General features: G+C 48.8%; 1 protein-coding gene across 1 annotated transcript in view; it reads right to left on the bottom strand.

Annotated features, from left to right (window-relative positions):
* Window positions 1-12,966, bottom strand: part of LOC133140090 (ankyrin-1-like) — a 77,637-nt gene extending 64,671 nt beyond the window's left edge. The window contains exon 1 of the mRNA XM_061259648.1: window positions 12,769-12,966. Within this exon, the coding sequence (XP_061115632.1) occupies window positions 12,769-12,795 (27 nt within the window). The 5' untranslated portion in view covers window positions 12,796-12,966. The remainder of the gene's footprint in view (window positions 1-12,768) is intronic.
* Between the last annotated feature and the right edge of the window lie 815 nt (window positions 12,967-13,781).

The following is a 13,781-nucleotide window of genomic DNA, read 5'->3' as shown; positions in this document are numbered from 1 at the left end:
CTCTCTCTCTCTCTGTCTCTCTCGCTGTCTCTCTCTCTGTCTCTCTCTGTGTCTAACCCATCTTTTCTTTCTCCTTCTCTCTCTGCCAGTTTCTCTCCTTGTTCCTCACTATTTCTTTCAATTCAATTCAATTCAATTCAATTGAATAATGCTTTATTGACATGACCGTATACAAACAATATTGCCAAAGCAAAATTATTACTTATTAATAAATATTGCCAAAGTCTGTAGTCTGTATGGCTCATCTCTCTTTCCTACTCTGTGTCTTGTTGCCTTTCTCTGTATCTGTCCATCCCGCTCCCTCCCTCCTTCTCTCCCTTCCTCTCTCTCTCTCTCTTAGACTCAGCATCCCTCCCCTTCACCTCCCTCCCTCCCCTGCAATCCCTCTCTTTCTCTCACTCTTTCTCAAACTCAGTTGTTCTCCCCCTCTGGCTGTTGGGTACAATATTAGGGCCCTTAAATTAGCAAGTGTAATGTGTGTATGAAAGAGACCCCGCCCCCTATTCCTCTTGGCAAGTAGAGCGGATCTGGGAGGGGGGGTGGGGGGCAGGGGGGCGGGGGGCGGGGGTTGTGACGAGAGGGGGGCCCTTACGGGAACGGCTGAGAGGGGATAAGGACCACCCCCCCCCCCAACAGACACCAAACACACACACACACACGCCAAACACACACACACACACACACGCCAAACACACACACACACACACACACACGCCAAACACACACACACACACACACACCAAACACACACCAAACACACACCCTCCCCTTCCAGGCACCAGCAGAACGTTCCAGAGGCTATTCGCATGATCCCCAATTCAACCAGGGTGAGCGAAGGGTGTCATCGTCTGTAACTGAATGATGATTCTCTCTCTCTCTCTCGCTCTCATATTACTGCCTCTTTTACTCTGTTCTTCTCTCCATCTCTCTCTCTCACAGTCCCTCTCTCATTCTCTTTCTCTCTTGCTCTCTCTCACAAATTGTTTCACTGGGAGGAAAGAGATATGTAAATATTGTCAAAGTAGACTGAAATCAATAAAAGTACACATCTCTCTCTCTCTCTCTCTCTCTCTCTCTCTCTCTCTCTCTCCATCTCTACTCCCCACACTCCACCATCTTTCCTGCCTCTTTTAACCCTCGACATCCGCTCCCTGGTGCAGGCGTTCCGGGTTTCCATAGCAACAACGTCCAAATACGAAATCCAACCACATTCCAATTTTTCCTTTCTCTTGTGGGGGGTTCATATACTAGGGGAAGGGGGGGGGGGCTATTGTATTTAGTGGGGGGCAGGGGTAGAGTAGAATGGTAGCGTTGATGTGTTGGAATGTGTGAAAATTATTAAGAGTTTCAGTAAACAAAGAAAGGCAGAGAAAATGAAGAAGGAAAGTGTGAGGGGTGGGTTAGTGGGACAGAGAGAGATTAAGAGAGGGAGGTGAGAGAGAACTTAAAGACTTGTACTTAAAATAACTATTTCCACACACCTCTTAGCAGCCCTGCTGCTCCTCTTAGTATTAAGAAACCTAACACACTGTGCGATGCTAACACTGGGAACTGGAAGCTAGCACATTGTGCAATGCTAACACTGGGAACAGGAAGCTAGCACATTGTTTGATGCTAACACTGGGAACAGGAAGCTAGCACACTGTGCGATGGAGCAGTTTACGGTGTGTGAGGATGAAGAGGAGGGGGTGGGCGGTGGGAGAGGGTTTTGAGGGTTAGGTTTCTCTGTGTACAAACCAACACAGCTGTGCGCGATAGAATGTAGCTCTGCACAGCTGCTGTCCACCCTCCTGTCCACAAACGCACACACACACACACACACACACAAACGCACACACACACACACACACACACACACACACACACACTTTACAGCTCTCTGTTGCTTGCATGCCCCTTTTCTGATACTGTACAGAATTCAGTAGCGCTCCTGCTTGACCTTTCACCTTTCCCCTCTGACCTTCACTGTCTGTACAACACTTAAACAACCTTTATTCACCCTGCGCCCTTTCACACTAACTCAGTGAGAGAGTGACAGAATGCTGAAATTTAATATCAAAGTGTCACGGGCCAATAGGAAGCACAGAAACACACACACACACACACACACACACACACACAGCAAACACAACAAACACAGCAAATGCAGACACATGCACATACACCAAGAACACATACACACAGCACACACAACAAACACAGCAAATGCACACACATGTATGTACACATGCCAAGAACACACACACACCTGCTCAATTCTGACCCTTTCCTCATCCAGGCTTACATACGGGCTAATTTCATTAGCAGCAGCCCCACACCACCACATAGGGTTAACACTGCACATATTTACACTACACCAACCAACACCCAATCTCACACACCCCATTACTCCTGTACCTGTACAAAAGTAAAAAGAGCCCTCAGACCAATCCCACCCTCTCCAGTACCCCAAACTCACAGTGTCCGAACCCCCCACCGCACCCTCTCCAGTACCCCAAACTCACAGAGTCCAACACCCCACCGCACCCTCTCCAGAACCCCAAACTCACAGAGTCCAACCCCCCACCGCACCCTCTCCAGAACCCCAAACTCACAGTGTCCGAACCCCCCACCGCACCCTCTCCAGTACCCCAAACTCACAGTGTCCGAACCCCCCACCGCACCCTCTCCAGAACCCCAAACTCACAGAGTCCAACCCCCCACCGCACCCTCTCCAGAACCCCAAACTCAGTGTCCGAACCCCCCATCACACCCTCTCCAGTACCCCAAACTCACAGTGTCCGAACCCCCCACCGCACCCTCTCCAGTACCCCAAACTCGCAGAGTCAAACCCCCCACCGCACCCTCTCCAGAATCCCAAACTCACAGCATTCGAACCCCCCACCGCACCCTCTCCAGAACCCCAAACTCACAGCATCCAAACCCCCCACCGCACCCTCTCCAGAACCCCAAACTCACAGCATCCGACCCACTCTGATCAGTCATGGCCTCTCTGTCCCCGTCTCTGAGTGGACACTCTTTCTTTCTTTCTTTCTCTGGAAGCTAATACCCCTCCACCCTCCTTCCCTCCCTCCCTCACTCCCTCCTTTCCTCCAGCACCGCTTGAGTCCAGCACACTCGTTTACTCCTTCACACACACCTGTCCCGGTCTAATGGGAGCCCTGCTAAATTTACCAGGCCAAGCCCACCCTGGGACCCCCTCCTTGGGACACCACTCCCCCTTCCATGGGACCCCCCTCACATAGATAGCCTCTCCCTGACATGTGCGCGTTCGTGTGTGTGTACACATGCATAGAAACAGTAGTGTACTGTTACATGCCAAAAGCATTCACTGGACATGCGTTACGCCAACATGCATGTTTGTGTGAGTGTGTGTACATCTACATGAGTCAGGGAGGGTGTGTCTGGATGTGCACCTATGTGAGAAAGAGAGTGCGTGAAAGAGTTTGAATATGAGCATGAATGTGTATGCATGTGTGTGAGAGAGAGAGAGAGAAAGAGAGAGAGAGGGGGAGAGATAGAGAGAGAATGTGTGTGTGTTTTTGAGGTCACCTCCTGCCATGGTGACTCATAGAACATTTCAACAGCGTGGCCTATGCAAACACTGCTGACACACACACACACACACACACACACACACAGCATACATGGACACACGTTCTTGGCTGGCATGGTAACTGCATGGAGACCCTGGTCTGCCGGGCCCCCTGGGAAGAGACCACCCCCTCTCTGACCATGTGGGGTCAGACTGCACCCCACAGTATGGGCAACCCGCTGTGTTTACCACCGAGCACTCTGTCCCCCAAAACACCAACCCCACCCCTCCCTTCCTCAAAACCAGGGCTGCACTGCTAACTGCAGGTTTAACTCCAGTCCTGGAGGGCCGCAGTGTCTGCAGGTTTAACTCCAGTCCTGGAGGGCTGCAGTGTCTGCAGGTTTAACTCCAGTCCTGGAGGGCCGCAGTGTCTGCAGGTTTAACTCCAGTCCTGGAGGGCCGCAGTGTCTGCAGGTTTAACTCCAGTCCTGGAGGGCCACAGTGTCTGCAGGTTTAACTCCAGTCCTGGAGGGCCGCAGTGTCTGAGGGTTTAACTCCAGTCCTGGAGGGCCGCAGCGTCTGCAGGTTTAACTCCAGTCCTGGAGGGCCGCAGTGTCTGCAGGTTTAACTCCAGTCCTGGAAGGCCACAGCGTCTGCAGGTTTAACTCCAGTCCTGGAGGGCAACAGTGTCTGAGGGTTTAACTCCAGTCCTGGAGGGCCGCAGTGTCTGCAGGCTTAACTCCAGTCCTGGAGGGCAACAGTGTCTGAGGGTTTAACCCCAGTCCTGGAGGGCTGCAGTGTCTGCAGGTTTAACTCCAGTCCTGGAGGGTTGCAGTGTCTGCATGTTTAACTCCAGGCCTGGAGGGCTGCAGTGTCTGCATGTTTAACTCCAGTCCTGGGAGGCCACAGCGTCTGCAGGTTTAACTCCAGTCCTGGGAGGCCACAGCGTCTGCAGGTTTAACTCCAGTCCTGGAGGGTCGCAGTGTCTGCATGTTTAACTCCAGTCCTGGAGGGCCACAGTGTCTGCAGGTTTAACTCCAGTCCTGGGAGGCTCCAGGTTTAACTCACTATAAAGTATGAATTTCAGACAACCACTGACAACGACTGCAATGACTAGAGATTAATGTGTCAGATCCATGTCAGATTAAACACCCACTTTCCTTCCATACAGTCACAAAACAAACAAAGAAATACCAGCTCCCCTGTGGTAGAAAACCCAACAACATGGTTGTACCAAAACACAAATACTGGTCTCAACACCCCTCCACAAGCACGGTGGTTCAAAATACAGCAGACACAGCTTTTTCACAGATGAAATCTCAGTATGCACACCGGAGGCATTTGGCTGAGTGAGTATGAATGGCACAGAGAGTATCACACAGGGTTAGGTGACAGCAGGTGAATTGCTGAGGTGCAAATGAGGTTTGCGGCGTTTGGAGGCTGTCCAGCTGACTGCAGTGGTGATTTTGCATTTGATAGCCCCGGGCACACAGCATGACAGAGCTGGTGACCAATCCTCTCATAGAAGTGGAATATTCTGTAAATGTATTTAAATAAACTGTGTTATTAAAATGTGTGAACAATTCACAAGTCTGCGCTACAGGTCGTGTGGAGCCGGCTGGTGTTTCACACTGTGTGTGAGTACTGCGGAAACTGAGCCCTGTGTATTCACCCCCCTCCACTCTCCCTCTCCCTCACTCTCTCCTCTCTCCTCCCTTTCCCCCATCTCTCTCCTCCCTCTCTACCACTCTCTCTCTCCCCCTCCCCTCTCCCTCTCTCTCACCCTCCTCCCCTCTCCCTCTCCCTCTCTCTCCTCTCTCCTCTCTCCTCCCTTTCCCCATCTCTCTCCGCCCTCTCTACCACTCTCTCTCCTCCCTCTCCCTCTCCCTCTCTCTTACCCCCCTCCCCTCTCCCTCCTCCTCTCCTCCCTCTCTACCACTCTCTCTCCTCCCTCACCCTCTCTCCTCCCTCTACCACTCTCTCACTCCATCTCCCCCTCTCCCTCTCTCTCCCCTTTCCCTCTCCCTCACTCTCACTCCATCTCCTCACTCTCCCTCCTCTTTACCACTCTCTCACTCCATCTCCCTCTCCTCCTTCTCTCCCTTTCCCTCACTCTCTCCTCCCTCACTTGCTCGCTCCATCTCCCTCCCTCCCACTGCCTCTCCACCTCTTGCTCATTCTCTTTCCACCTCGCCCCATCTCATCCCTCGCTCCTTTCTCCACCTCTTTCACTCTGTCTCCATCTCTCTCCCTCCGCCCCCTCTCTATCTTTATTTCTCTCTCGCCCGAGCTGACCCAGCTCACCTGTGCAGCTCTTAAAAGCCCATCTGCCATGAGCCACTACTGCCCTGGGAGCCTTACCCTGCCAGCCATAAAACCGTGCCAATTCTGCCCCTCTCACCCCCTCCTCCTCTACCTCTGAGTCTCTCAAACCGTGGACCTCTCTGTGCCCCCCCCCCCCCCCCCAAAGGAGACTGCAAATAAAAATATATGGGGTGACCCTACTGGGCAGGACACAGTGAAATTAATGTGTGCATCTTTGAAGGTGGTTCTCTGGACGGGCAGGGGTCCAGGTGTTAATATTCATCTCTGATGTCCTCTATCCAGCAGCCCTGGTCTAAGTATCCTGCTCTTTCATCTGACCTGGGTCCCATTTCCATTCCAAATACTGGAGTCCTGGACAAAAACCAAAGCTGAGTGAATCCCTGAGCCCTTTCTGCAGAGCTATGATTCCGATAGCTACAGAAAAAAAAAACGTTTGCGTTTTTGAATTTGACTGGTGTCTGAGGAAAAAGTATTCAAGATAAAGTATTCGTAATCTCCCCACTGCATTTAATAAAGAGAGTCTTATCATAGTGGTCCTTTCCTCAAAAATTTAGTTTACAATTTAGTAGACAATTACTTTCAGATGCTGTGAATTTTTTGACACTGTTTCAGTGGTACTGTAACTGCAGCTGACGCTAAACAACACTATTAAAGTGCTACTGTTGTGGCCTAGACCAAAATCACATTACCCCATAACCTGCCCCGGTCATTAACCCCCCTAATGCCCCTCTGACACGGACACATGCTGGGAACTGCCCCCAGACAGCCCCCTCTGCCCTGTGAATGCCCCCCCTACCCCCCACCCCCGTGAGGGGAGCAGCTGCCTCTCTGATCAGGATGGATGAGGTCATAGGTCAGAGGTCATATCAGCTGTTATACGGACCCTGACCCCAAACCCCATCACAGGAGAAACTGGAGACGGACCTTTCCGGAAACAAAAAAAAAGCAATATACTGGAAGTACATGGGTAATTATAGTATGTACACACACATACAGTACATACAATATGTACTATATGTGCATGGATTTAAAATATGTGCATATGTGCTATATGTGCATGTTTAAATATACAATTGTAAAAATTTGAATGGATATACTGTACAAACATAAAGGTAACAATGCAGTGCTTGCATTCCAATGCGTGCATATGCTCTCTCTCTCGGTCTCTCTGTGTGTATTTTTGCGTGTGTGTGTGCCTGTGTGCGTGTGTGTTGTGCATAGATAAGAACTGAGGGGGAATCCCTTGGCCCCACCTAACCCTCTCTCTCGACCTCATAAACAACCCGGTGATCTTCAATACCACGTAAACACTTCTCAGCCTGCAAAGAAACTCCTTAGCAACAGGCTCCGCCCAAGATTCTGTAGACCAATGAAGTCACTCACCCCTGCATTACCAACAGTGGGAAGTTCTGTCTTCCCTGACTGAAGTTGAAACTGTAACTGTTTGATTGAAGCCCTTCTGAAAATCCATTGACCCTTTACGGTGTGTCACAAACATGTGATCAGAATGTCCTTAACTGAAGATTCTAATGCTGATGTGACAATCACTACTGGAAATGGAACACTGACTTAGAATGTTGAACAAAAAATCTGAGTACCACCCCCCCCCGGCCCATCACAGGTGCTAATCCCTTAGTGACTGTCGTCATGATTGGTCAAGGTTGCCCCTGACAATGGTGCGCCTGTAAAAGGGGTCCTGTGGGAAACGCGCTCCCACCTCTCTTTGTCTTCGCCTCCCTCTCCCTCCCTTTCTCGCTTTCCTTTCTTTTCTGCCTTTTCACCGCCTCCTTCCTTTCAGTCCTCTCTTCCTTTCTGTTTTACATCCCCTCATCTTTCTCCTCCACTTTCTTTCCATTTCAGTAAAATTTATCCTGCCTCTTTTTACTGCTCCTCTCCCTGACTTTTTATCCGTCTCTCTCTCTCCCTTGTGATTTGTGGGGGTTGATGGTTTTCTGTGCCTTGTACTGTTTTGTTGTAGTGCTACAATAAAGGTGTGTTAAAACTAAACTCTCTCTGTCTCTCTCTCAAATTCAAGTAAAACAAATTGGCATTGACAAGACATCTTACATTGCCAAAGCACCAAAAAAACATAAATAACATTCACCACTGAACACAAGAACATACAATATACAGACTATGGTGTCTCTCTCTCTGTGTACTGTGCCCCGGTGGTTAATCCGTTGGGCTAACGGTGTTTTCCCTGTACTGTACCCCAATGGTAAATCCGTTGGGCTAACCGTGTACTGTACCCTCAGCGGTTAATCCGTTCGGCTAACTGTGTTATCCCTGTACTGTACCCTTGGTGGTAAATCCGCTGGTCTGGCTGTGTTATCCCTGCACTGTAAGAATGTTAGCGCTCTGCTTCACTCAGGCTCACACTCTCCTGCCATGGCTATCTCGTGACTGGTGAGCGCGACACGCCCCTCTGACGTACAGAGTGTCGTGTGTGAAAGTGACCTCACGGGCTGGCGCAGCAGAGGACGGATCACCCACAATGCACTGCGGTCTGACCGTACTGCAGCATTGAACGAACATGCCAAGGTCCTCAGAAGATGTTCAATCACAGTAAACCCAGTGGCAGCGGTCTCAGTCCCACCGCTCCCTGCAGTAGGACACTGTACACCCCCGTGCTGCTCTACTGTGTGTCTGTAGGACACTGCACTGCACCGCTCTACTGTGTGTCTGTAGGACACTCTGCACTGTAACACTCTACTGTGTGTCTGTAGGACACTCTGCACTGTAACGCTCTACTGTGTGTCTGTAGGACACTCTGCACTGTAACGCTCAACTGTGTGTCTGTAGGACACTCTGCACTGTAACGCTCTACTGTGTGTCTGTAGGACACTCTGCACTGTAACGCTCTACTGTGTGTCTGTAGGACACTGCACTGCACCACTCTGTGTGTCTGTAGGACACTCTGCACTGTAACACTCTACTGTGTGTCTGTAGGACACTCTGCACTGTAACACTCTACTGTGTGTCTGTAGGACACTCTGCACTGTAACACTCTACTGTGTGTCTGTAGGACACTCTGCACTGTAACACTCTACTGTGTGTCTGTAGGACACTCTGCACTGTAACACTCTACTGTGTGTCTGTAGGACACTCTGCACTGTAACGCTCTACTGTGTGTCTGTAGGACACTCTGCACTGTAACACTCTACTGTGTGTCTGTAGGACACTGCACTGTAACGCTCTAATGTGTGTCTGTACACATACACCCCTTTCTCATCCCCTCTCCTTCCCCCTTTCCCCCTCTCTTTCATTCCCTGTCTCATTCAATCTCTCACATTAATCCCTACACCCTCCATCTACCCCCTCCTTCTCTCAGTCCATTTTACCCAACCCCCCTCGTATTCCTCCTCTCCCTTCCTCTCTTCCCCTCCCTCCTTCTCTCTCTTTCCCCTGCCTGTATCTCTTTCCCCAACTGTATTCCCCTCTCACTCTCAACCTCTTTCCTTCTACATTTTCTCTCCCTCTCTTCCCCCTCTCTTTCCTTCTACCTATCTGGATCTACACTTGCATCTCCGTCTCTCTTTCCTTCTCTCACTCTCACTCTCCCTCTCTCTCTCTCTCTCTCTCCCTTTCCCTCTACCTATCTCTATCTCCACCTCCATCCCTCTCTCCATCCCTTCACCAGTACCTCTCTCTCTCTCTCTCTCTCTCTCTCTCTCTCTCAGAGTGAGGCTATGCTGTGTAAGCAGGATGACATCATCGGCCACCCCGTCTGGAGCTGGGCTGCAGTCTGCATGAAGCTCTGTGCACCTGCAGGAGGTGTGTGTGTGTGTGTGTGTGTGTGTGTGTGTAGGTCAGCAGGAGAGGGAAGCGACAACTCACACACTGATGCAAATATGAAATATGAATATTACCTGTCCACTTTTTATAAACTGCAAAAACAAATTAACAATAGGGAAGCAACCAAAATCACAACAGTGTAGTGTCAGATTCAGGAGTGTGAGACTGAGGAGAGTGAGATTCAGGAATGTGAGATTGAGGAGAGTGAGATTCAGGAGTGTGAGATTGAGGAGTGAGATTGAGGAGAGTGAGATTGAGGAGAGTGAGATTCAGGAGTGAGATTGAGGAGTGAGAGGTTCAGGGGTGTGAGTTTGAACACGGACGTATGGAATGGAAGATGGGAGACGCACACTTCAGCACTTCAGATGTGGCATGATGCACGTACAGCAGATACGAGTGGCGTTCATCACGTCTCCTGAGAGTACGACATCCCTCACAGGTCAATATTGATTGAAACACACCAGCTAACACAGCACATGCTGCACAAGCATGTTATATTCATGAGTATGTGTGAAACAGAGATGGGATATATGTTTTTTCCACGTTCGTTTCCAGGAAAACAAGAACAAACCCCTTCCCCCCGCCTGTAGGTGGACATTCCAGGGGACATTTATAAATGTAATTTTACATTATATATTCTGCTGACTTGAATTCTTGTAGAAATATTGATTTTGTACCCCTGACCCCTAAGAGGAGTCGCAGTGAGGAAGATGCTTCCTGCACACCGTTCTTTCTGATCATTGTCCTCAGAGCCAAACACTGCTGAGAAGCAGGTGTTCGGCCCTGTGAATTTACTCAGTTTCTTAATCGTAATCATTAGAAAAGCTGGTTTCTTGGAATGTTTTTTTCAGTGTTCTAGAACTCTGTTGCTTTCAGTCACTGTAGTGATAAATAAAGAATTCCAAACATTCTAACAACACATCTCTCTCACTCTTTCCTTCTCTCTCTCTGTCTCTCACACCCCCTCTCTCTCTCCCTGCAATGTCTCCCCCTCTCTCTCTCTCTCTTTCACTCTGTCCTCTTTATCCTCACTGCTAAAGTCTGTAGCCGTTGTCTGCGGTGACACACTATTGGATGAGATTGTCATGGTTTTTAAGTTCTTTTGTACAGGGATGAAGGGATGGAGAGAGAGAGAATAAACCAAGTGCAGCATCAGTGTAAATATATGTATTACTGCTCATATAAGCATCAAGAGCTAATGTTTTTGTATATTCTGCATAATCTGCGCCACTATGACACTTCTCTAAACGTGAATACACACACACACACACACACAGATACACACATACACAAACCAAAAACACCAAACACAAGATCCTCATCCTAACAATATTATTAATGCCAGTAGTTCTACAGACATGAAATAGACCAGGCAATATCCCATACAGTTTTAGCAGGGAGAAGTTTACAGAAATGTAATAAGCACAATTCAGCAAAGCACCCTTAAGAAAATGAGCATTACCATGGACCAGTACAGTAAATACTGCAGTTACACTAAAGGGAACACAACAAATATCAGTCCATATCTCTCATAACAACTCCCTCACACACACAGGGCGTGCTGAATAAAAAACAAACACACCGACAGGTTTGGGTATGGGCCGTCTGAACATCAACATGGAGCCCTTTAAATTCAAATCATCAGCATCACCACAAACCCAGCACCTCCATTTTAGGCATTTTATAGCTTGAGACGTAATAAACGTGTCAACGTTTCATCGCTCTGCAACGAATCAAGTTTTCCCAGAACATTATGTAGCTGAAACTTGTGTAATTCAAAGTAATGTACTAATAAAATAGCCTTTCATTATCGATAAAACATTTTATTATGACACTGATGAAATGTCAGAAAGGAAGGAGAGAGGGTGGAGGAAATGAAGAGGACAAACACACATGTGGATTAAAAAATGAGAAGACATAAAGAAAACAAGTCAAATGACATTCTCAAACTATACTGCCGATAACGTACTGGATTAAATTGACATGTACCCATTGCACTGAAGAATTCAACACTTACATTCACTTATACATGTGTCTGCACTTTCATTCACTAAAACGTGACAGTTTGTCACCGGGGCAATGTTCACTTGGGTAAAGAATCAAGCTTCTGAGCAGATGCAGTGTTTAAGGTGAGTCCACCAGACAATAAACAGCCATAGTCATCCAGTGACACATGAATCATTAAACTGAATGAGAGGCACCAACACACTATGCAGGTTAATACATTCATAAACCTAGAGCGAGAAACAGTAGAAAGTGTTGGTTGATGAGAATTTAATGGTAATGTGTGAAAAAGCTACAAACATAACGAGTGATCAACCTAAGGCTATACACACACACACACACACACACACACACTCTCTCTCTCTCATCTCACACAGACATACACACGTGCACAGACATACACACGTGCACACACACACACACACACACACAGACAGACACAGACAGACAGACAGACACACACACACACACACACTGAGTGATTAAAAGGTAACCTAAGGTAAGGCTATTACAAGGGCAGAGCATCAATTATCAACTGGGAGCAGAACTGGGCCAAATACTTTACTCCCTTTAACACCAGTAAAAGTCCTGCAGATTACTACAAAACAAAGATTTATGATCACTCATCAATATTATGAATATAATCCTCATTTGGTGATATTGTGGGCTGGTTTCACAGACACAGATAAACCATAGTCCTGGATTAAATTGGGATTTGTAGGTAGAATCAATATTCTAACCTGAATATAGTCTAGGGCTAGGCTAAGTCTATGCAATCTCTGAAACCACCCCTGTATTTGTAATTGTTTTGGTTATTCTGCAGGTTGTGTTAACTGAAGAGTTAGTGTTTGAAATGCAGACTGGACCCAGGTCTGACTGGGAAACACACCACAGTGAACACACACAGGGAAACACACCACAGTGAACACACACAGGGAAACACACCACAGTGAACACGCACAGGGAAACACACCACAGTGAACACAGACAGACAGAGAGACAAAGGTATGAAGGTGTGAATGAGAAACGACAGCACAGAAAAACGAGTGAAGAGACGGACAGAGAGAGAGAGACAGAGAGAGAGAGAGATTGAGAGAGATTCTACTCACTCCACAGGTGACAATCTTGGCCGGCATGCTCGCTCGCTCGTTTGCTCCCTTCCCTCCCTCTCTCTCTCCAGGGTCTCTTGTTTCCCCCGGAGAACCGGACCTCTCCTGCCTGTCCCCCCGGAGTGTGTGTGAGTGTGTGTGAGTGTGTGTGTGTGTGTGCGTGTGTTCAGACTGGGGGCAGAGGCCCGTCCCCCAAAAACATGCTGGTACACATGCAGACACCCTATGGGCGAGCAGTGTGTGGGTGTGTGTGTGTGTGTGGCGGGGGGGTGGTGAGGGGCTGGGAGGGGCCCCGGGGAGGGGGGGGGGGGGGGCGAGTTTATCTTTCAAGGAATGCAGACTCTATCGAGAGACCCCACATTGCAGGGGGGACTCCGATAGCACTTACTTCCCTCTCTCCCTCCCTCTCTCCCTCCCTCCCTCCCTCTCTCTCTCAGACACTTTCTACTTTACTTCTGTTTGGACCCCTCCCCCTTTTTTCACCCCAAACTTTTTATCCTTTTCCGTCTTTCTCTTTCTCTTTCTCTCTCTCTCTCTCCTCCTTCCTCCGGGTGTTACCCCCACCCACTCACCTCCCCTCCCTCTTTCTCTCTCTCCCGCTTGTAAATTTTTTGACAGGCGCACAATCATTTTTTGTGAAGCGCACATTTCCCGCAAACACCGGAGCGTTTTTCTCCGATATGAAAAACGTGCTTTCTGAGCGGGCCCGCAGCACTGTGTGGACTGACTTACAGTGACAAAGCTCGCAGTGGGGGGGCCTTTTAAGGGCCGTAGCCCCGCCACAATGAGGCAGACAACGGAGGGGGGAGAGAGGGGGCCACGTCTCAAAAGGTCCTGCCTGTTTTAATAAAGCGTCCATCATTGGCTCGCTGAAAAGAGCCCCTTTTCTCCATGTGGTAAATGCTGGGAAAAGCACATCACTGCCAAAAACCTTGCAGAGAGATAAATACGGAGAGGGGGGGGGGGGTATGGTCAACCTGACAGGGACGATGAGAAATACACACGGCCTACTG

This window comes from Conger conger, chromosome 11, assembly GCF_963514075.1.
Source record: "Conger conger chromosome 11, fConCon1.1, whole genome shotgun sequence".
NCBI classification, from domain to species: Eukaryota; Metazoa; Chordata; class Actinopteri; order Anguilliformes; family Congridae; genus Conger; species Conger conger.
Note: the sequence above shows the minus strand (reverse complement) of the source record. Positions and strands in the feature narration are given on the sequence as shown.